The sequence below is a fragment of the Neopsephotus bourkii genome, unplaced genomic scaffold (assembly GCF_033783945.1).
Source record: "Neopsephotus bourkii isolate Nb327-2 ecotype Australia unplaced genomic scaffold, CSIRO-AGI_Nbou_v1 NB_107, whole genome shotgun sequence".
In the NCBI taxonomy this organism is placed as follows: domain Eukaryota; kingdom Metazoa; phylum Chordata; class Aves; order Psittaciformes; family Psittacidae; genus Neopsephotus; species Neopsephotus bourkii.
Window position 1 is genome coordinate 1,159,733 of NW_026900624.1, and position 21,803 is coordinate 1,181,535.

The 21,803-nt window shown below is 39.0% G+C and overlaps 1 protein-coding gene across 4 annotated transcripts in view; it reads left to right on the top strand.

The window, feature by feature from the left end:
* Nucleotides 1-21,803, top strand: part of LOC133214447 (anoctamin-4) — a 187,759-nt gene that overhangs the window by 66,060 nt on the left and 99,896 nt on the right. For 3 of the 4 annotated variants that reach the window (XM_061357348.1, XM_061357357.1, XM_061357365.1), the window contains exons 3-4: nt 9,655-9,765; nt 18,883-19,019. In XM_061357348.1, coding sequence (XP_061213332.1) covers nt 9,655-9,765; nt 18,883-19,019 — 248 coding nt within the window. The remainder of the gene's footprint in view (nt 1-9,654; nt 9,766-18,882; nt 19,020-21,803) is intronic. The other variant, XM_061357373.1, reaches the window with a different exon arrangement.

The following is a 21,803-nucleotide window of genomic DNA, read 5'->3' on the forward strand; positions in this document are numbered from 1 at the left end:
TATGAACAGCCCAAAACTAGTCCATGAATTTTAATGGTAAAATGTTCTATTTCTCCTTAGTGGGTCTTAATTATAGTACATTGCAGGGCTTTATAAGGTCAGCTGCACCAGTATTACGGGCAGTATTCCTGCTGCTTGTGAGGTACTCTCAAAGACCAATTAAAAATCTGAGTAAGAATATTTTTAGATAATCAATACATAAATATTGCCTCCATTCTTCAGCTCCAATTTGTAACTGAAAGATGACAGTTATCTTAACCTCTCCCTGATTAGGTCTCCACACACCCACACTGGTAGGCTGGAAACATATCCTCTCCCTGTGATAGTTGAGGGTAGAATTCACTGCTCCGTTTTTAGTTTCTGTACAGGAGGACATGTTTCATGGGGTCAGCATGATAGCTCTTGTCTGAGACTAAAGAAGGAAAGGCTTTGTGGTAACACTGTATTTCCGAACTTCATGGCTCTAACGTGCATGTTTAGGGCTGACGATGACACCGAGGAGCAGACCCACCAGCTCATGAAGCCTGGAGACAAGAGTGAGGAAGGAATGTGATGGCTACCTTTCAGGTTGCAGGTGACATTGAGTATAAAAAGAACAGATTTGTAGAGGAAAGAGGCATTAGTAGTCATGAATCATTATAATCTAGATGAAACCTTCCACTCAGAAATCCCTAAATCTCTGCAAGCTGAAAGGGACAGACTGGGAATGGACTGGATGTGCTCATGCTGTTCAGTTCACTTTGCCTAAGCATCTGCTGTCAGAAATAGAACCCTGTGATGGATGGATCTCTGTTCTTCTATCCTGTCTTTGGGATAACCATTTTCACATTCCTATGCTATGTTCATTCCTCAGCAGTCTCAGGACAGCAGCTCCCCAAATGGTTAAGCTGCTTGTACTTTATGTGGGAATGAATTACCAGGGTGTGTTTAGATTGTGAGGGCAGCAATAGGCTATGGTATAACACGAGCCTGTAAAATTGGTCGTTACAGTAAAATCCACCTGGAAGAGACATCTGGTATCTTGTAAAAACTGTCTTGATGTCCCATCTTTGGTGGTCTGAATTTATCTGCTAAGTCATGCCTCTCATCCCCATGCAGCCAGCTTTTCTGCTTGTCTCACCAGTAAATTGCTGACCCGAGAACTGGGCAGTATTTCTGCAATAAACAGTTTATGCAGCAAATATTTTCTTTCTCTCCTCTTTATGAATTGCCTGCTAACAACTTCTGATATTGTTAAAGGTAGATGGTAACTAAAGGATTTGTCATCCACAAGTAGTTAGATTTTTTCAAACAGGACAAATGTTTGAACATATGTGATAGTGGTTTTTGATAGCTATGTTTATATGCACACTCACAATATAAGAGCAAGGAAGTTAAACTAAAATATAGTTATTTTTACTGTTATTTTTACATAATGGGAAATGGGCTGAATTGTTTGGTCCATTTAGATCTCAGACTTCTTTCTAAATTCTTCTATGCAACATACAGCTGTGCAGAAATATATCTGCTTAGTTACACACTGTGGCTTTGTGCCATTTTGAGACTGTCTCCTGTGGATTTCTGTCCCAGGTATTATGACACTTTAAAATGATAGCTTTGTCCCCAGCAGGAGAGAACACACTTCAGTGCATTGTCTCTTTATATTATCAGTGAAGATAAGTACTTCCAGGAGGTAATTCTAAAGGCTCATTGTGCAACACTGTCCCTCTACTGATCGTGTAAGGATCTGCATGGGAGCCATGCAGAGCCAGGTAATTGGTAATATTAGTCAAAGGAATATGTGACATGCTATGCTTGGGGCTTCTGCATGGACATTGGGTCCTTTCAAGCCTTAGGGCATTGAGGCATCCTCTGAGCATAGATGGGAAATGAAGAAGGAGGTTGTGTGCTTTTGCACAGCAGCCCAGTGGTTCGGGTGTTTATCCAAGTGGGAGATGTGGATGGATAGTTTTTCTCAGCTGTTGTCCGGTCTGAACTCACTGCTTAAGAGATGCCTCTTTATCTTGATCACAGTGTTGGTGGATCTCACTGTTCCCATGCCTACAGTTCATTCTGGGCAGTGACCGAATTAAAAATGCAAGAGTTGAGGCCTAGCAGGACCCTGTTCCTATAGCTTTGTGTTCAGGCTGTTTTGACTGTCAGGTTGATTTTTGAGGCATAGCTTTGCATCTAGCGCTGTCAATCCATTTAGTCTGTCGTTGCTTTTGGAAAAGACATACATAGCATGAGAGAAGTAAAAAACAAGAGTTGAATGTGGGACTCCCCACTTCTCTGTAGTTAACTGTCTAATGCCATCCATAGTTTAATGTAGAGAAGAACAGACACCATACATCTTCAAAATATCTTAGTCTCTGATAGATTAGTAATATTAGGTGTTTAGAAATCTCCACTACTGCTGCTTTTAGAAGATAAGAGTTTCTATTAACATAATTAAACATATGTCATGCCTTACAGTTCATTGCAATACAAAGGAAAACTATTTTTAAATTGCTTTTCAAAAAAGATTCCAGTGTTGTTATTACCATACCCTTGACATGACCATGCACAGAGACAGCTATGGCATAGGGTCTTCATGCTAAACAGAATGATTTGGATTTTGAATTCATCGGACTTATGGAAAATTAAGTAGCCCTATGTATTTACTCCAATAACTTTCAAAACTAATAAGGCATTTTTGTGCTATTACTCTCAGCTTTTGATTCTAGGACACTAACATACAGACACATTATTTTATCCATAATCAGTGAGAAAACCATTAAGATAAATGGTGTTTTCTGCATAGTGGAACATTCGATTAGCTATGCTGAATATTTAACAGAGTATACACTTTATTTTTTTTTTTAAGGTAATTGGTAAACTAATTTAGAATATCGGGTTATACCCAGGTCCTTACATATTTATAGACATACATGGCAATCTACTAGGTCAGAGGTTTTTCAAAGGTCTGCAAATATTTATGCAGAGTTCACAGTATTTTCAGTATTAGAAGCACATGGCATACTATGGCTGTTAGGGAGTGCTTTGACTTAAATCAGAAGTCTTTAAAGGTCTCTCTTTCAATGTGTATCATTACCTATAATTTATAATAATTTCAAAACTGTGGATATACTCTGTAGATACATGGTGAAAAATCCTGTGACCTACACAAGCAAATACCTCAAATTAGGGAGAACTGGGGCCTTTAAGATACTCCCAGTTTATCAATACAGGTACATATGTGCCAGCACTGCCATGGCATACAGAAACCGCTGCAGATGTGGCACACAGCTGGTCTTACCCTTGTATGTTGCATTGTCTTAAATATACAAATATGTCAACACATTCTCAGAAAGAATTAAACAACATGACTTTTCCTGTCCTCCTCCTCACTGCCGTTTTCAGAAGGAACCCAAGACTGGAAAGAAGCATCAAAATGAAAGAATAAAGGAACCCGTCTCGTACACACACCCATTGTAAAACTCTGAATGTTGATGCTATAAGGCAGAGGAGGCTTAGTGGTAAGGAGCAAGGACAGAAGGAAAGCTTCTGGGTAATAGCTAATCCTGGTTTAGAGAAGAGCCAAGTTCTGGGCCAAAATGTGGCAGGTTGAATAAAAGCCTTTTTCTTCTGTATGGAAAAGAACCTGCTCAAGGCAGGACAGGGGGTACATTTCTGCATCATGTGTGGAGAAGATACTTGTGAAAGAAGACATTCAGCCTTTGCCCTGACTTAAATGAGGCTTTTGATGGGAAACCATGCAGGTCTGAGGTAACTGTCTTCTTGTATGGGTGCATCAGCAGCTGGTGTGTGGTAGCTCAGCTGGGAGTGAATGAGAAGCGCTCATGCCAGGGAGCAAGTACCACAGGAGAAAGGTGAGCATAACTCACCGGTATTCCTGCCCTGTGCACTGATCATAAGTGCACTGATCATATACTGCCCCTTGCAGATCATAAGTGTTAACCTGACCTAACACAAAAGACCTTCTGACATTTCGAAAGATTCTTGCTCTTAAATTGCTGTGGGGAGGGGAAAAATAGGTCTTGCAAAAATGCTGATGATATTACATCTTTTTGTATCTGTTCAAGAGAAAAAGAAGACACTGAAAGACAGAGTTATCCTTCATGATGCAAAACTCATTTCTATGTGAACTCAGCCTATACTTTTAGGAACTTTTAGCTGTACATAGAGAGGACAAACCCTTCCACCTGGACAAAAGACTTGTAAGGAAACTCTAAAACATCCTCATTTTTGTTTCCTCTTTTTTATTTCCATTTAAGAAGGCAAGAAGTTCTTTACTGTGAGGGTGGTGAGGCACTGGAACAGGTTGCCCGAAGAAGTGGTGAATGCTCCATCCCTGGCAGTGTTCGAGGCCAGGTTGGACAGAGCCTTGGGTGACATGGTCTTGTATGAGGCATCCTTGCCCATGGCAGGGGGGTTGGAACTAGATGATCTTAAGGTCCTTTCCAAACCTAACTATTTTATGATTCTATGATTCTCTGTCTAGAGTTAGTCAGTGGGAACCAATGTTTTATGTTTGATATGAAGCTGACCAGGATGAACTCAAATGATCCTGCTGATATTAAATTTTGGACCTTTGTAATCACAAACACATAAAATCAAAATTGATTATATTTTCAATATGTGGTTACTGACCACATGTATTTTAAACATACCTAGTATTTCCTTTTCCTACAGCTATATTTCTTTATTCTTCTGTTTCAGCTCTTTCATTGTTACATGGTATTTTGTGGTATCATTAATACTTTCCTAGTGTAAAACTCTGTATATGACAGTTTGAAGAGCAGCAATAAGAAATTAAATAATTTTAATATAGGAATATATAATATAATCACTGCAATAAGATTGATGCACATAGTAACAGTGGCATCAAGTTTTGATGCAGGAGAGAAAATTGCTTAGGCAGAAATATGTCAGCCTTCCACCTAATGATTCATAATGAGATATCTCTGAGCCACTGCTTTCAGCCCAAGTTTACATTGCTGGGAAGACTCATGTGTTTTGATTACAGATATTTGCATATATTTTATGACTTGGAGAATAGCTTCTTTTTTTCTGGTGTGGTGACTGAACCAATATGTTTTTCATCCATTGAGGTTTTTTGTCCACTGTAGTCATGGGATGAATGCCAAGAAGACCCACTATGTTGTACATTTTGTTTCATTCCTATCACAGAAATTAGAAATGTCAGAATTGAGATTACTTGTAGCTATGGATTTCACATGTGAGCATAGCCCTAACTAGCATGTCTAGGTAATGCTTTAAGCATTGTCCATTTGAAATTGTACTTTTGTTGTAAATGACCTGTCTAGCACTCACAGTGGGAAGCCAGTAGAAAATGTATCTGCAAGGGGGGGATCCTTTGCCCCACATTGATCTGGGTTTGCCTTTAGTGAAAAAGCTACCATGTGCAGCAGCTTTCTGTTTGCTTTAAAGAAGAGGCTCTAGTGAACAGGAGTGACTTCTCTGTGGAAACTACAGGCAGTAGTTAATGTAGCAAAACAAACCTGCTCATATTAGAATATTTGCTCTTGCGAAGTACTGCCCTGTTAGAGGTGGATGGCCCTGGGATAGGAGGGCCATCTACTTGACTAGCGTACTAGTTATTTGCTACTCTTATTTAATGTCCATGCAACCATTGTGAAAGTACATGTTTGCTGCCAAAATGATTTTTTAGGATTTTTTGTATTTTTTTATAAGAAATCAGCTCACTGTACTGATAGAAGTTGCTGTTGCTGCCTTTTCAGAAAGCTCATTTGAAGCTGTAAATTTTTCTTTACAGAAGCTTCTAGAACTGTAGACAGAACATTTGTTTTCACTTGCTGAGTTAATTGGAAATGAGGGAGGCAAAGAAAAGAAGCTGTGGTTTCAGAAAGCAACTGAGTCAAGTATTTCTATTCTGATCAACAAGCAGAATCTAAGCCCTGGCTGCCTAAGTGAATTGCAAAGATCAGTTCTGTTCTCATATGTCCATTAAAAAATACAAAGTAAATGTGTGCGTTTTATTGTGTATTGAGAAACAGCAGCACTTTTTCCATCAGCTTGAATTTATATTCTTTATTTGGGTGCCAAGTACTTAAACTCTGCATTTTTCTGTTCACCCAAGTGCTGATGCTTGATTTCAGACCACACTGTGAGATTGTCCATCTATAAATATGATTTGCACATCACAGCACATGTATAAAAATGTACAGTATTTCAAAAATTGGGCTCCAGGTGTTTACTATGCAAGAAAATAGTCTTTGACTTGTAAAGTTCATGTCTGAAAACCTGATTGTGATAATTGGCTAGATACTAGATGCATGTAACAGGATCTCATCCAACAAGAACCTGAGTGTGTTCTTAATTTTAAGGAGACACAAAGTCTCTCTCACTACAATAGGAATTACCTTATTTAACATTAGTACCTTTCTACATAATTTGCTTCTCTGATGCAATGTGATCATTTTAATATTTAGAGGTACGTTAAAATTCTGGTTTAAGACAAGCCATCTCATTCAGCCTCTAAAAGTGTAGTGCCTTTTAGAAATCTCATTTTCCTATACTAATTAGTAGACACCCTTCAAAGAAAATAAAGAGAAAAAATGTTATTTTATGTATTACTTCATGCATCAGTGAGTAAATCAGAGTGAATACTGTTAGCTAATTTAAAATTGACCCACAGTTGAACTAAATTGTCTCAGTAAGATAAGAAAAATTATCTGATCTTTTAATAAAATCACATAAAATTTGATAAATTTATTATTCACTTTTATTTGATTATGTTTCTACAAAAAGAGGTTTTTTCCTTTTCAACCTCCCAGTCAATATTGCTTAGAGTTTACTCAGTGGGACATGTCACTGATAAAACATAAATCAGCAGCTTCTAAAGCAAGAAGGAAATGCTAAAGCTAGGTTAGTGATCCATCAGGAGCAACAGTGACACCAGATACTATCTTGGTTTGTGGTGTCAGAGATCTGTAGTAAGAAAATATCTCTGGGATATGGGAGAGAACACTGTGGGTTTTTTTCCAAAGAGCTGGTAGGCTAAAGCCTCTGTCCACCAGCAAATTAGCAATCATTAGTTTGGCTAGTCCATGACCCATCACATAAGGGTTGTTTCTCTCAGCCAAAAAAATGCATTTCTCCCTCCTGCAAAGTGAGCACTGAGGGAGATGGAGAAGGGTAGAAGCAGGTGTACCCTGATTCAAGTCTGTTTATTGACACAGTGAAGATCATGGGAAGAGTGTCCCTGCAATCACTTATTTAAAAGCTATGTTGTTGGCAGATACATTTCTTTTTCCTCTTCTGTCAGTGAAGGCAAGTTTGTGGTTAGCCATATATTACATCACAAATAATTGGTAGAAGTTTATGCCTAGAATTTCAAGTGAAGTCAGACTGGATGATGTCCTGGATCTGATACTTGTGAAGTGAGGCTAGATATTAAGGCTACTGTGAATCAGAGAAGTATGTAAGGCTGAATTGCTGGAAATTCCCCATACTGCAAATAGGTCAAATACAGGAGCAGAGATTTGAATGCAGCAAAATTTGTCTTGGCTTAATAGGCTGTACAGCAAGCAGTCAGGCTTAGGCTGGACATTTTTTGATCACTTTCTAGACAGTACTTTTCATTAATTGAAAAGTGGCTTTGAAATTGATCATGTATATTCTCCAATGGTTTCATTTTATCAAGAGGCCTGTGGTTAGATGGTCCATCAGATATCAGTGCTTCAGGACCTCCATTGCTGGCTGGCTATCACTTCCTTTCTCCCTGGCCCAATTCAGCTTTGTTGAAGATGCTGCAGGGATTCTGCTGCCTTCATGTCTTTTGAGGAGCAGTGATTTGGGTGTAAACAAGGATAGAGGGTTTGGGGGAGGGAGGTATTTTGTATTTGTCACTGTTGTCATTATTTTGCTCTAACCAAGGTTAAAATGACAGTTTTAAATTGGATTAGAGATGTAAATGTGTAATTGCTTATGTTACAAGTGGTAACTGAATATTTAACAAGAAATTAAATTATATCACTTGCAAAGCTGCTCAACTGAGTTGCTGTCCATCACTTACCTCTCTACCTCCATCTTATCATTTGTATAGGATATATTGTTTATACAGAAGATATTGTTATGTCTTTTCTAGCAGCTGAAGTATTTTTCCATGGTCCCTAGAATTCTCTTCTGGGGCTAATCCTAGGCTCCCACCTCTGAGGCCATCCGCATATTTCCTTAGGCTGCTGCTATATGCATAATCAGCTGTCTCATTTAAGAAATTCTCTTTGTTCTACACCATTAAGTGCTGAACTCCTGCTGCTTCTGTGACAGATCACTTTCCAGGAATCTACAAGGGGAGCTGTCTCTGATGTTAACAGTGGGTCTTTCCTGTGGAACAAAGAATACGCCAGGGCAAGCATGAGACGGTTTGAATTTATAATATTTTAACATTGGGAAATAAAAAGAGCTGAAGTGGGTGTTTGTATACCCATTTTGAGATCTGTATTTCCAAAAAAAAAAAAAAAAAAAGAAGGATTTTTATAATAGTGTTGAGTGATTTTTGTGCCCAGGAATATAATTCATGGCTCCTAGCAAGGCAGTGGTGAGATAACCATTTGGTGAGGAAAGGGGGAAGATACACGAGGGAATTCATAATGAGACCAGCTTGCTATAGGCAGACTGTAGAAGAAAGAAGAATGATTCCATCAAAAGCATGAGTGATTGCCTCTAGTAAGGCACAGTAACGGACTAAATGACCTGAAGGTTTCTTCTTCTACTGTGGCTTTTTTGTTGTGAAGAGCATATCTCAAACAGATGCTTTTGTGAAAGGTTTTGTTGCCACTCTAAAAACCAGCCATATGCCCAGTAGCTCCCTCTTTTTCTCTGGCTGTATCCCAGCACCCTGTAACCAGAAACGTAAGGCTCTTTGCCCTGTCTACACTTGATGCACATCTATCTTTCTCTGCATGGAAAGGGTACATTTTCAAAACTTCCTGCTTTCTTTGCTCGTGTTGAAAGAACACTGAAATTGGCAGATCTTGTGCCTATTTACATGTGCAAATCAGTTTAAAACAGTGACTCACTAGCTAACAGTTTTGTTCTGTGGTGCTTTTAAACAGCAACCATTGCGTAGGAGTGTGAACCCCTTTGAAACTGACTCTAATACTGGAGTGTTTCCTAGACCAAAGCATGCCATCAGCTTGGCATGTGAGAACTTATGGTGTCCTGTGGCTGAAATATGCTGTCCATGCTCTTTTTGTCCTGATAGTTGTTTTCTGTCTCAAGACTTAATTCGTCCTTTGTGTGTTTTGTTTTAGCCTGGTTGTTCCTGTAGTGCTGTGTCATTTGTAACAACAGGTCTTGTCTGTTTTCACATTTTGGAGTTAGTTTTGTAGATTGTATGGTGAGATGATGCTCATGGCATGGTGCCATGTGTTCATGTGAATGAGGGACTTGCCATTTATGACTGATCATTACTGATAGCAGAGAATGTCGTTTCACTCTATTTAGCTCTGAGTCAGTCCATGTTCTGTCCAAAGCTGCTTGGTTTGAAGAAAAAATGGTTCTGGGGGGGGTGGAGGGGGAGTTAAGTAGCTTTATTCAATGTGTATGTTCCCTCACCTCAAAGCCTCTTGGCTGGATTTTCTACTGCCCTGTCACAAACTCCATCAATCTCTTCAATTTCTTCAGAAGGAAGAGAGGATTTGCAGGTTAACCGGCTGGAAACGCAAATATGGATAAAGCCAGACATACAGAAGACAGATGTGGACTTTTCAGATATTCTTAATGCAATACAAGAAAGTAAGTTATTCCTTGGATGCAGAATTTGGTTTATGGTAGAAGAATCAATTGAGATGCATTGAGATTATAACCAAAGGAACATACAGAGTGATTAGCTGAATGATAAGTATGTATTACTACAATGTCTGAGAAAGTTCAATGGGTTATTGAAGGCCTGTAAGAAACCTTTTACTTAGAAGTCATGATAAGATTTGAATTATTATGTGCCTAAGGATTCCAGCCGTTTTTATTTCCAATGCAGAAGCAATCAGAAGTAGAATCATAGAATCATAGAATAGTTAGGGCCGAAAAAGACCTTAAGATCATCTAGTTCCAACTCCCCTGCCATGGGCAGGGATACCTCACACTTAATCATGCCACCCAAGGCTTCATCCAACCTGGCCTTGAACACTGCAGGGATGGAGCATTCACAAACCTCCCTGGGCAGCCCATTCCAGTGCCTCACCACCCTAACAGGAAAGAACTTCTTCCTTATAGCCAATCTAAACTTCCCCTGTTTAAGTTTTCACCTATTAAGCCTTGTCCTATCACTACAGTCCCTATAGGGGCCCTCTTTAAATACTGGAAGGCTGCTATGAGGTCTCCACGCAGCCTCCTCTTCTCCAACCTGAACAGCCCCAACTTTCTCAGCCTGTCTCCATACAGGAGGTGCTCCAGTCCCCTGATCATCTTCGTGGCACTCCTCTGGACTTGTTCCAACAGATCCATGTCCTTTTTATATTGAGGACACCAGAACTGCACACAGTACTCCAGGTGAGGTCTTACAAGAGCAGAGTAGAGGGGCAGGATCACCTCCTTCGACCTGCTGGTCAGGCTAAGATTCCTGTTACTTTAATCCATTTTTTGCACTCTTGAATGTCTGTGTGAACTAATAACACCAAGCAAATGCTGCTGTCTGGGATCTAAGACTGGATTTGAAATTCCAGCTGTTTGGATATATTAATATTTTTGCAGCTGGAAATTATTGGGAGTGGAAGTGTCACAACAACTGAATGTCTGCATGTCTTAGATACAAGTGAAAAGAGATGGTTTTGCACAGTATCTATGACTAGTGTGGACGAAGAATTGATAGGTCCACCCTTTTTAAATCCAACTGCAGAATAAACTGAAGACTTATGCTATAAGAATTACTACTGTTAACATCAGTGGAAAACACACACCCCCTCCTCAAAACTGATGCAACTCTGGAATCCAAAAGATTCTGTAATTTCAGAGGAAATTTTCTGTAGTAGATTTAAAAATTTTATGCAGGCCAAGAATCAAAATGCATGGTATGGCTTTCTGGTTTCCTTCTTTTCCAGTTTTATTTTAATCTGTGTGTTTTGGGTAGCAATTTTCTAAAGTGAGAAACAGCAATGTATATTCTTGAATGACAAAAGATGTATAAGAACATATAAACCCCTGCAACCCACCCTATTTTTGCCATATGAATAAGAAACAATACAGTGTTAGCATCAGGTTGTTTGGTGGTGGTATTAGTTTGGGGGTGTAAGGAAAACTCTCAGATTAGCACGATGACAGGGGTAATTGAACCAACTTGTTATTTAAGCTGTAGGTTTAGGGTCAACCATGTGTTTTGTAACTTTAAGAGCTTTTCCTACCAGGAAATCTTAATATAAGATTTTATCTTCTCCTCTATTCTCTGCAACTCCACAGCCCAGACACAGGCCTGGATGCCACTGGGATGTGGACCAGAGAGGCTGAAAAGGCACTATTGTCTTTCAGAAGCTGAATAGACAAGATAGCTAAACAAGGATGAGAAAATTCAAGTTGGGAAGAACCCATTTTGGCATACAGTAAACAGTTATCTTCTCCATTTCAAGCATATGACTGAGGAGAATAAAAATGGATGATTTGTTTAAAACTGTAAGACGTCCAGATTAGATTTATTAATGGTGTTTGTCCAAAACAGCTTCTTTTTAAAAAATAACCGTATCTCAACTTCCCTTGGTATTGCATCATATCTCAGTGTCATACACTCTGACTATATCCCAGTGAAGAATAACCCCAAATTTTCATTCAATAGGGCATAGGTTTGCTTATAATCTCAAATGTTAAACTTCTAGATAAAACCCCTAGTTTCTTTCAAAAGTAGGCTAATTTTCTGTGGTCATAAAGAAGGCATTCATCTCACTTGAACACAGGGGTTTGCAGTGAAGGTATCAAGGTTTGAACTTATTGTCAAAGCTCCCTTTGTGATGAACAGAATGTAACTAGCATGTCTACAGCCCAGTTTGTCTCATTTTAAAGTGGGTTTCTCATATAGAGTAGATGACATGCAAGTTGGAAGTTGCCATTTGCCGCTGTTGTCTGTACACAGAATTTAGCGAGATAAACTAATGTGAATCAGGACCACAACTTAGACACAAACATCCACACTGCAGTTGCAGAAATGTGGGTGATTTCTACCCTAAGTAAAACAAATATTTGCAAGTGATTAATGGATATAAACTGAATAGAATTATGCTCCCAAACAGTTTTAGCAATTTGAATACAATACCAAACCTAAATAGCATTAAATAGTCTTTTAAGAACTGATACTTTGATTTATAGATTATTATTCAAGCCATTGTACAGTTTTTGCAGCCTTGGGTACTGTTCTTAATTTATCCAGACCAGATGCAGTTGCTGTTGGGAAGTTTATCTGTATGTACCTCAGCTACATTTTCTTCTGGAAAGACAAAAGGATTGATATGACTGTACGACCTAGTTTGCAGAGGTTTGATATGGGTCTACAGCAATGTCTTGTCACCTGCAGTCTGCTCTGAATATCGAATACTTAGGATAAACATGCCTAAATACTCTTCTAGAGTGGTTGCTCTGAATAATCATTTTATTCCCAGATTTTTGTTAGCATTGAATGGAAATTTTAAAAGACTAATAATGCTTTTAAAGAATACATTCTTTTCTTACTAATGTGAATTTCCTGAGTATTTCCCTATTCAGGAGGTACCTCATGCAACTTTAGCTAGCTGATACGTAGAATCATAGAATCATAGAAGGGTTAGGGTTGGAAAGGGCCTTAAGATCATCTAGTTCCAAGCCCCTGCCATGGGCAGGGATGCCTCACCCTAGACCATATCACCCAAGGCTTTGTCCAACCTGGCCTTGAACACTGCCAGGGATGGAGCATTTACCACTTCTTTGGGCAGCCTGTGCAAGTCCCTCACTACTTTTGATATAGCCCAGGATACGATTGGCTTTCTGGGCTGCTAGTAAACACTGCCAACACATGTTCAGTTTCTCATCAACCAAATGTTGCTTACTCACAAGCCTGTACCTGTGCCACCACCCCAGCCAGGAGCAGAATAGCTGCAGGGCACCAGGGACAGCTGTGGCCCTGGTCACCAGGTACCTCCATGGTGCTGTGGAGCCATGGCCAGAGAAGGGCTGGGGAGGAGGTTGAGACCAACCCTGCTCTGTTATCAGTGGAGCGGCTTCTGGTGCTGGGTGGGGCTGAAATTGTCCTAGGAACTGGGCAGTCCAGGCAGGGACACTCAGGGCTGGGGATGCCCTCAGGGACATGGCAAAAGCTAGCAAAGGCTTTCATGCTTTTTTTTGTAGTTACTACACTGACAAGATGGACTTCTTGTGGAAAAGCAGTAGATAGCTTTATTAAAACAAAACCAAAAGACAAAGTGGTCAGATCTTGAACTTCTTTCATGCATTTTTATAGTTTGCTTAAGCATATGAAACTTGCCATTGCAGTAAAGGTAAAATTGTAAGAAATCTGTGGCTTTTTAGAATGTTTTTCAAAATCCACTTTACATTGACTCTCACTAGATTTAATAGAAAATAATTTGATTCTCTCATCTTCATTCTCACAATCTGGAAGCCAGAAATCAGTGAGATTCCCAAGGCAGGGTTGTTGGTCCACTGTGTAGTTACTGAATTTTGCATTTAACATGATAAAAAGTTCTGGGCTGTGTGGCATCTGTAGGAAAGCCTCTTGGAGTAAAAATTGGTGAATTGTATCTGCCAGCCTTACTGAGTGCAGAAAAATGTTTGTAACAATTAGTTCAAGTGGGTGCTGTGAAAACATAACATATTATACAACAAGATGCAGAAAGCTTGATTTTTCATACTAAACGTATTCTGCTTTGCAAATCTCTGCTAAACATATTTTCTGCTCAGTATTTTTATTATACTTTTATTATTTTATTCTCCAATACTGGTGCTTTTAAACCAAATAATTTTCCCACCACTATTAATATGTAGCCATTCCAGTGAGAATTTTTAAAGAAATTCATTTCTTAATGTTACTGATAGCCCTAAAAGCTTCCAAAGAGCAGTTTCTGAATATTGATATTCAGCTTTGCCCAAAGCTGGGCTATGCTTGATGGCATGGTGTAACAATTAGTAATCAAATGACAATTAATGAACAGAAACATGATCTCTGAGCACGCTTCTATATTGCCACACAAAGTTGTAGTCAGGTACCATGTCTAAATGAAAATTCTTAATTTTAGGCACCTCAGTTTTTGAGCGTCCATCTTCAGAAAGTTACAGGAGTTATCTTATCTTTGAGTCCTACCTAAATCAGCCTCTTGGTTCAAAGTGGATTGTAGACCCACTGAAATTACATATGGACCCTCACTCAGAACTTCCCAGCATTCAGTTTTCAGAATACATGGTTCTACTCTTTTGGGGATGAAAATATCTGTATATCCATGTTTTTTCAAATCCTCAAGGGATTCTGAATTATCAAGTCTTTCAATGTTTTTCTGCAAAATAGAATATGAAGGGGAGAAAACTTGCATATTTAAGCTGATCTAAATCCAGGGGGACTCCTAATATCTCCCGTAGTATTATGCATCCTGTTAAATTTCACTGCTTAAAAAGACATGATTATACACTAGAACCAGCCTGTCTCCAGAATATATATGATAAGATTATCATATATCATTCTGTTAAGATCGTTTATGGATATATGCATATCATGATCTGAAGGAACAGAAAAGCTGGAGTCCTGGTTATTCCTTTTGGCTGTGTAGGTGTTCATGTCCAGTGGAGTGGAGTGGCTGAGTTTGCTACAGGCAGCAGGAGAGTTGGCTGCGAAGTACGATCAACCTTATTAAAGGAAACAGGATTTGGTTTTATAATTACTTATTTATATTTGCAGAACAGCATTTTAATAATTTTTTTCTAAGTAGCCAGTGAGATTTGGAACGGAAAATGGTGTCAGCAAATGTTAGGTCTCCATGTTTAATGTCACTGGCTGCAATACTAAGAGTGTATTGTCAAAAACATACACAGCACCGCAAATGTGTAAAAAACATTGTGTAAAGAACTCAACTTTCTCATCAGCAGCACACCTTTCCTGCAACTGAAAAACAGGTGACAGACATCTTTAATGCTGATGAGGTAGTTAAGCGTATCTCTTTACTAGTTATCCTGCTTGCTGAAGCTAGCAACCAGCATGCCACTTGCCTGTGTACTTCTGATTGGAGCAGATTTCTACTACAGGCGATCTGGACAGGTCTTGTAGCTAATTTCACTAATGCTGTGATTCACTGCTTCCACAACTTCTAGTAATTGCTGAGATAGGTTGGATTTTAATGTGACGTTGAAATAAGATTTTTTGCTCCTTACAAGTCTTCAGAATAATGTAGTAATAGTCTGCTTGAAACCCTCGGACACATTCACTCCCTTGCACACCAAATTGTGTACTGCAAAACACTGACTTAACCATATTTTGCAACCTAAAGCATTACTGGCATTTCAGGAAGCAGCAATTCTAATACTTCAAAGGCCTCATCTTAATTGCCAAGCCAGTCTTAATGGCAGGTAAAAGCTAATCCTAATTCCCTGCAGGCAAAACTTTCATTTTTACATCTTTCATTGCCTCTGTACTAGATATATATCATACATAATCCTCAGAAAGCTTCACAATTTAATTAGTTTTGTATTTTCCACAGTTATTTTCAGACTATATTGAGGTGTTGATCATATACAGGATCATGCATTGCTCTCACGGAGGCATTCTGCTAGTTTTAAAGTTAAAAACTCCATCCTGGATGTTTGTCTGTAATGGTATTCCAGCACTTTTCACAAAAGTAAGATCAAAGAATCATAGAATCATAGAATAGTTAGGGTTGGAAAGGACTTTAAGATCATGAGGTTCCAACCCTCCTGCCATGGTCAGGGACACCTCACACTAAACCATGCCACCCAAGGCTCTGTCCAACCTGGCCTTGAACACCTCCAGGGGTGGAGCATTCACAGCTTCCCTGGGCAACCCATTCCAGTGCCTCACCACCCTTACAGATAAGTAAAAGAAATGGACTGCTAGTAGAAACAGCTTTAAAATGGCAAGAGTAAATTGATAACTGGAAAAAAAAAAAAAAATGGCATTTTAGACCTCTGATCTGTTCACAGACTATGATGTTACACACAATTTAAAAGAGAATGAAGTGGGTGAACCTATTACTCCCAATAACTCTATAAAAGCTGGTTGGGATCCTGCAGAACAGAGGGTGCTGTCTAAAACTGATGAATTATGATATGAAGTGTTAAGTAGGGATTAAATATTGTGCAATACTAATACTGAGGTACAAAGAATGATAGTTACTAAACACAAGGAGTACTATGTTATCCCAAAACCAGTTAATTTGGTGCAGTATTCCTTGTTGTTATGCTGTCTACATGAAAAAAATACTGTTACAAGTATTAAAACTCAGAATATCCATTAAAAATTATGTTGCTTAGGTAAGCTCATTTGCTTAGCAGATTAATTTTTCGTGAAGACTTTTCTGTTGCTTCTGAAATTTTTAGTAGCTTTCTAAGCAAAAGTATTGCAACCAAAACCACAGTTTATGTCGTTAACCTTGTCCTTATTTTATGCATAAAAATGAAGAAGCAAGGTTCTTGAATATCTTGATAGGGTTTTCTTTTTTTATCTAACTACAGCTGTAATAACACATTTAAGAAACCGTAGAAGATGTACAAAAAGGGAGCAAGCTCTTCCTTGTGTTTATGATTGACAGGAAAAGAATAATACATTTAAATTGCAGCATAGGTATATATTCAGGACAAATATTACAAAGAAAACTCTCCTGCTTCTTATATTGAAAAATAGGCCACCTGCAGAGACTGTGGAGCCAGTAGCATCAGAGATCTTTTAAAAAGGTTTCTTAAACTTAGCTATAGCCCCTGAAGAAGGGAAAGGTGAAAAGGAGGTCACAAAATACTCATGATGGTTGGCAACAGCTAATGGCTGTTAATTTCTGGCATCTATTTGGTCTCTCCACAGCAGGGGGATGAATTTTTGTACCTGCAACCATTAGGTAGAAATGGAACTAAGCTGCCACAAGCAATTAGAGATTTTTGTCTGTTCCCTGTTAATGTAAATTCTTGTCCACAGGAATTACAACTGCCTGTCACTAAGTTAAGGAGGCTGCAAAAGGATAAGAAGGTTATTGCACAAAAGAAGAATGATTCCAAAAGTCACTTGAGTTTGCGAAAATGTGTGAGGAGTAGTATGTTACACACATTTTTGTCAAAAGTAATAGTTATTTGATCCTACTCTGCTCAGGGGAAGAGGCTCAGTAGCTGGCTTTTGGGGGTCCCTTCAAACGGTTACAACTCTACGGTTATAATTCTGGATTTTGCTAATTAAATATGATGTTGGAGAGATGAAGTCCATCCACAGCTGAAGCCTGATCCTCAGCCAACACATCTTTCTTCTCCTCACACGCATCTCTTCATTACCCTTTTGCACCAGATGTGCAGCAGTGTATGGGGTGCAAAGGTGGACCTTGCTGCCTGCAGCCTGCACACCCTGTGTCTCTCATCCAACAGCCGTTTGGTCGGCAGATCAATGGCCCTTATGTGGGACTGTAGACTTGCACAGCAGTGCTGCCCACAGCTTCTCATTGCCTCCTTGCTCAGCAGAGCAAGAAATATCATCCTAAAGCTAACGCTGCTCTGATCTGGAGTACAGTGCAAGCCTTTAACTCATTCCTTTTATTATTTTTGGTTTTAATTAGAGTAAAATTATCACATGACCTGGCATTTCATGAAAGTGGAGGAAATTCAACTCATTTACTAAATCAGGTATCTTCCTTCAGGGCACCACTGTGGCCTGGGGTTCCCCATGAGGGTAGCAAAGCAGGGCCTGGCAGTCTCAGTCTGTCCCACAGCCTGAGCCAGAGGGAATGCTCAGGCAGTGGGACACTAGACCACGTCCCTAAGTGCCACATCTACATGTCTTTTAAATGCCTCCAGGGACAGTGACTCCACCAGTTCCCTGGGCAGCCTATTCCAATGCTTGATAATCCTTTTGGTGAAGAAATTGTTCCTAATATCCGGTCTAAACCTCCCCTGGCACAGCTTGAGGATACTTCCTCTTGTCCTGTCACTTGTTACTTAAGAGAAGAGACCAGTCTTACCTCTCTGCATCCTCCTTTCAGGCAGTTGTAGAGAGCAGTAAGGTCCCCCCCGAGCCTTCTCTTCTCCAAACAAAACAACCCCAGTTCCCACAGCTGTTCCTCATCAGAATTGTGCACCAGGCCCTTCACCAGCTCTGTTGCCCATCTCTAGAGGTGGTCCAGTGCTTCCACGTCTTCCTTGTAGTGGTTTGATGCATGACCTGGGGCTGTGCAGAGGTAGATCTGAATGTGCCAGATTGATAGGCATCAAAACATGCCAAACCTTGCAAAGACAAACTTCTGCCCAGTTTTATTTACTTAATGTGTTTCAAGTAACAGTATTTATTAGACATCTGCCTCTGGCTGCCCCACAGGTCAGTATGACTTCTAACTTGATACTTTGTGTACTAGGTTAAAAAATATGTTTCTTAATAAAATAAGAAATTTTCAGAGACCATACTAATCCAGAAGGTAATTGCTTAAGCCTCTTAGCTCGAGAGATGCTGAGGAGATACTAATGTATCAAGAAGATTGCTTATTTATCATCAGAAAGGTGATGTGGTGTCCTAGATCTTAAAGTGTCTCACTGGTGAAAAAAAGTCTGCCAATGTGCATCAGATTTTAAACTTACACAGTATATACTTACACCAGAACTAAAAAGTGTGATTGTGGATGGTGTTAAAACGGCTGTCTTTATTTGGTTCAATGGTGATTTGAATGTGGGGTTTTTTTGTTTGTTTGTTTTTAGTAGCTAAGGATGTCAACATTTTTTTTGATGAGTTAGAAGGTGTGAACAGCCCTTCCAAAGATGATGACTCTCTGCTTCACCATGGTAACTTGACCAGTACCTCTGATGATGCCAGCAGGTTGGAAGTTGTGGGAGAGGTAAGAATTATTAATGTAATAATTATTCATGTCCATTACAGAAAAGAACATTTGATTTTTTTAATTAGATTTTTTTTTAATTGTATTAAATTAAAATGAATACTCATTTATTGCAAGTCAGCTTGTGTGTCACCTTTCCCATGGTTGCTGGTTTTCCATGCTAAGATTATAATGCTGAAATACAAAACATCTCAAGTTAAAAGGAGGTTTTATTGATTTCATGTGCCCCCATTGTAAAGCCTGTGCATGTCTTTGCTGTCTGCTTGTTTTTTGAAGCATCCAAGGCTAATGCTTCACTGCTTCTGAAAATAAATGAAAGGTCTTCCCTATGTTAATCATTTGGGAGGAAGGAGGTTAATTTATCATAAAACTCATAAGAAGCATTGGGTGTCAGGTATGAGACACATTCCCTTCCAGTGAAGAACAAATGACCTGATGGTGCATAACGGTGATTCAGAGAACATACCAGAGAGGAATCATTCAGCACATCATCCCTTTTAAATCTTACCTTAAAGGAGACAAAGCATCATAGACCCATGTTGGAAATTTGTGCCTAAATTCCTTTTTGTGTCCTTTGTGCAGAAAGGAACATGATACCTTTTAACTTTGTCTTCAGGTGCTCTACAGCCCATGGATATTAGGGCTATCTCTTTGGGGTGTGGAGATACCAGGGACTTTTTTTCCCCATCTCAGGCATGCAGCTCTATCCAGGCTACTCACTGGGGTGCTCTGATTTTACCTGCAATCTGTGCCTGGGGATGTTTTGGCCAGAGGGCTGACCAGCACAGATCAGAACTGACAAGAACCATACTAACAATGAAAAAACATGGGAAACCATAAAATATGGCTGAAGCCCCTACCCTGACCCTGCTTGTTTACTAGTTCAGACAAGGTTTAGATGATGTAATTACAGATTATGTGCTTTTCAGGAGCTAGAGGGTTTTGTGGTGCAAGTTCTTATGTGAAACACTGCTGAGAGTTTCAAATAAGAACTGCTGAGGAAAGAGTTGGAGAATTTTCTTGTGCTAGAAATTCAGCCCATTGAGAACTGTATTCCTAGAATGTTTAGACAGATAATTAAAGCAGCAAAATTCAGGGCACCTAGAGGTACGTTTGACCTTGCTCACAGTTTATCTTCACCTTAACTCACTGCTCTTCCCCAGCTTCCTGTACAGCTTGCAGAGGGTTCTCTTTGCCTTTTTGGTGTGTAATGGGTTAATCTGGCATGATACTCCTGTGTTACATTTTGGGATCATGTACCATATGGTCTTTAACAAAACGGCACAGGTGAAAGATACATGATCTTTGCAAGTTTAAGAGGAAGATGGTCAGAAATTGAATGATGTAGGGCAATATATGTGCTGTTAATTTAGCAATCCTGACAAAAAAAAAAAATACTGCAAAACCTTTTTACACCTCTTTGCTGTCTTCTTTGGGTTTTTTTTTAAGTGAAAGGGAAAATGTATGAGGAATATTTTCCTAGTTGAACAGATTCATTTTTTTACCTGCATGGCCATAACTGAGGAATATAGTAATGTAAGTCGTTTATATGTATGAGGCAGAGGGAAGGGGAAGAAGAAAATTGAAATTCCTAACGGGAGCTGAAGGATGCTGTAGCCTACAAAAAAAACAAACCCCAAAGTACCAAAGTATTTCAAACTACTTGATCCCTGCTTAATTCCTGAAGGAAAAGATACACTGTTTAGGTGTTGTTTGGTTTGCATGGGTAATATGGGAGCACAACTGTATAGTGGTAGTGTGAACTCTGAAGCTTCAAGCTTCCTTTCAGTCTTTCAGTTTAGTTTAGTAGCTGTAAGAGCCTGTAGATTCCCCTTAATGTCGTCAGGATGGGGGATCTGACACCAGTGAAACTCTCTCTCTGAATATGTTGTTTGGTTTTGTTTTGAAGGTAACATTGCAGCAGAATAGTTTAATGTGATTTCTAGCTGAATTTGTTAAAATGAATTAACAATTAAAAAAAAAAAAAGAAATTACAAGGACATACCTAAGGTTTCTTACCACCTTTGTTTAGCTGACAAGTTGAAATATTGTTTACTTCAACCTTTAGTTGTTCATGCTCAACCAGAAAAGCAATGAAGACTTTATGCATGGAACTTTATCAACAGTTCCTTAACAGATGCAGAGCCAGACTGAGATTCACTTTGTGCTTTGGCTAAAGATGTTTTTTGTTGTTCCATTCAAACACAGTGACAGTTTGAGCAAATTGAAAATCACATTTCCCTTTGTGTGCATTGATTGAAATACTTTTAACCTATGTCAATATAACAATTAGGTATACGCTTTACAATTTAAATCCAGGGTCATATTATCACTAAAATATTGCATTACTTTCCCTGAAGTTTCATTTTCTAATAAATGGAGTGGCAGCAGAAAGAAAGTAAAAATTAAAAGAAAAATTATTTAGGAGCTATATTCTAGGTATGCATCTATTCTGCTTTTCTTTCTATGGAGTAATAACTAAGTGTTCTTTATCCAAACAAGGGAGAATGGTGGGACTGGGACAAAATCTGACTTCTTCTTAAATGAGGTTTTTATGGCCCATATTTGGCATTCCAGCTAATGTAGGTAGTTTTGAAATTAATGTTGTAAGAGTCAACCCTACAGTCTTCACTGTAAACATATAACTCTCTTGATATTTGGAGGCAGTGTTATTAACACTGTGCACAATAGAGTTTGTTTTAACAATGTGTTTTGTAAATTGCAACTTTGATTGAGGATTATGGCAGGAAAACGAATAAATTAATGCTGCAAAATAAGAATTGT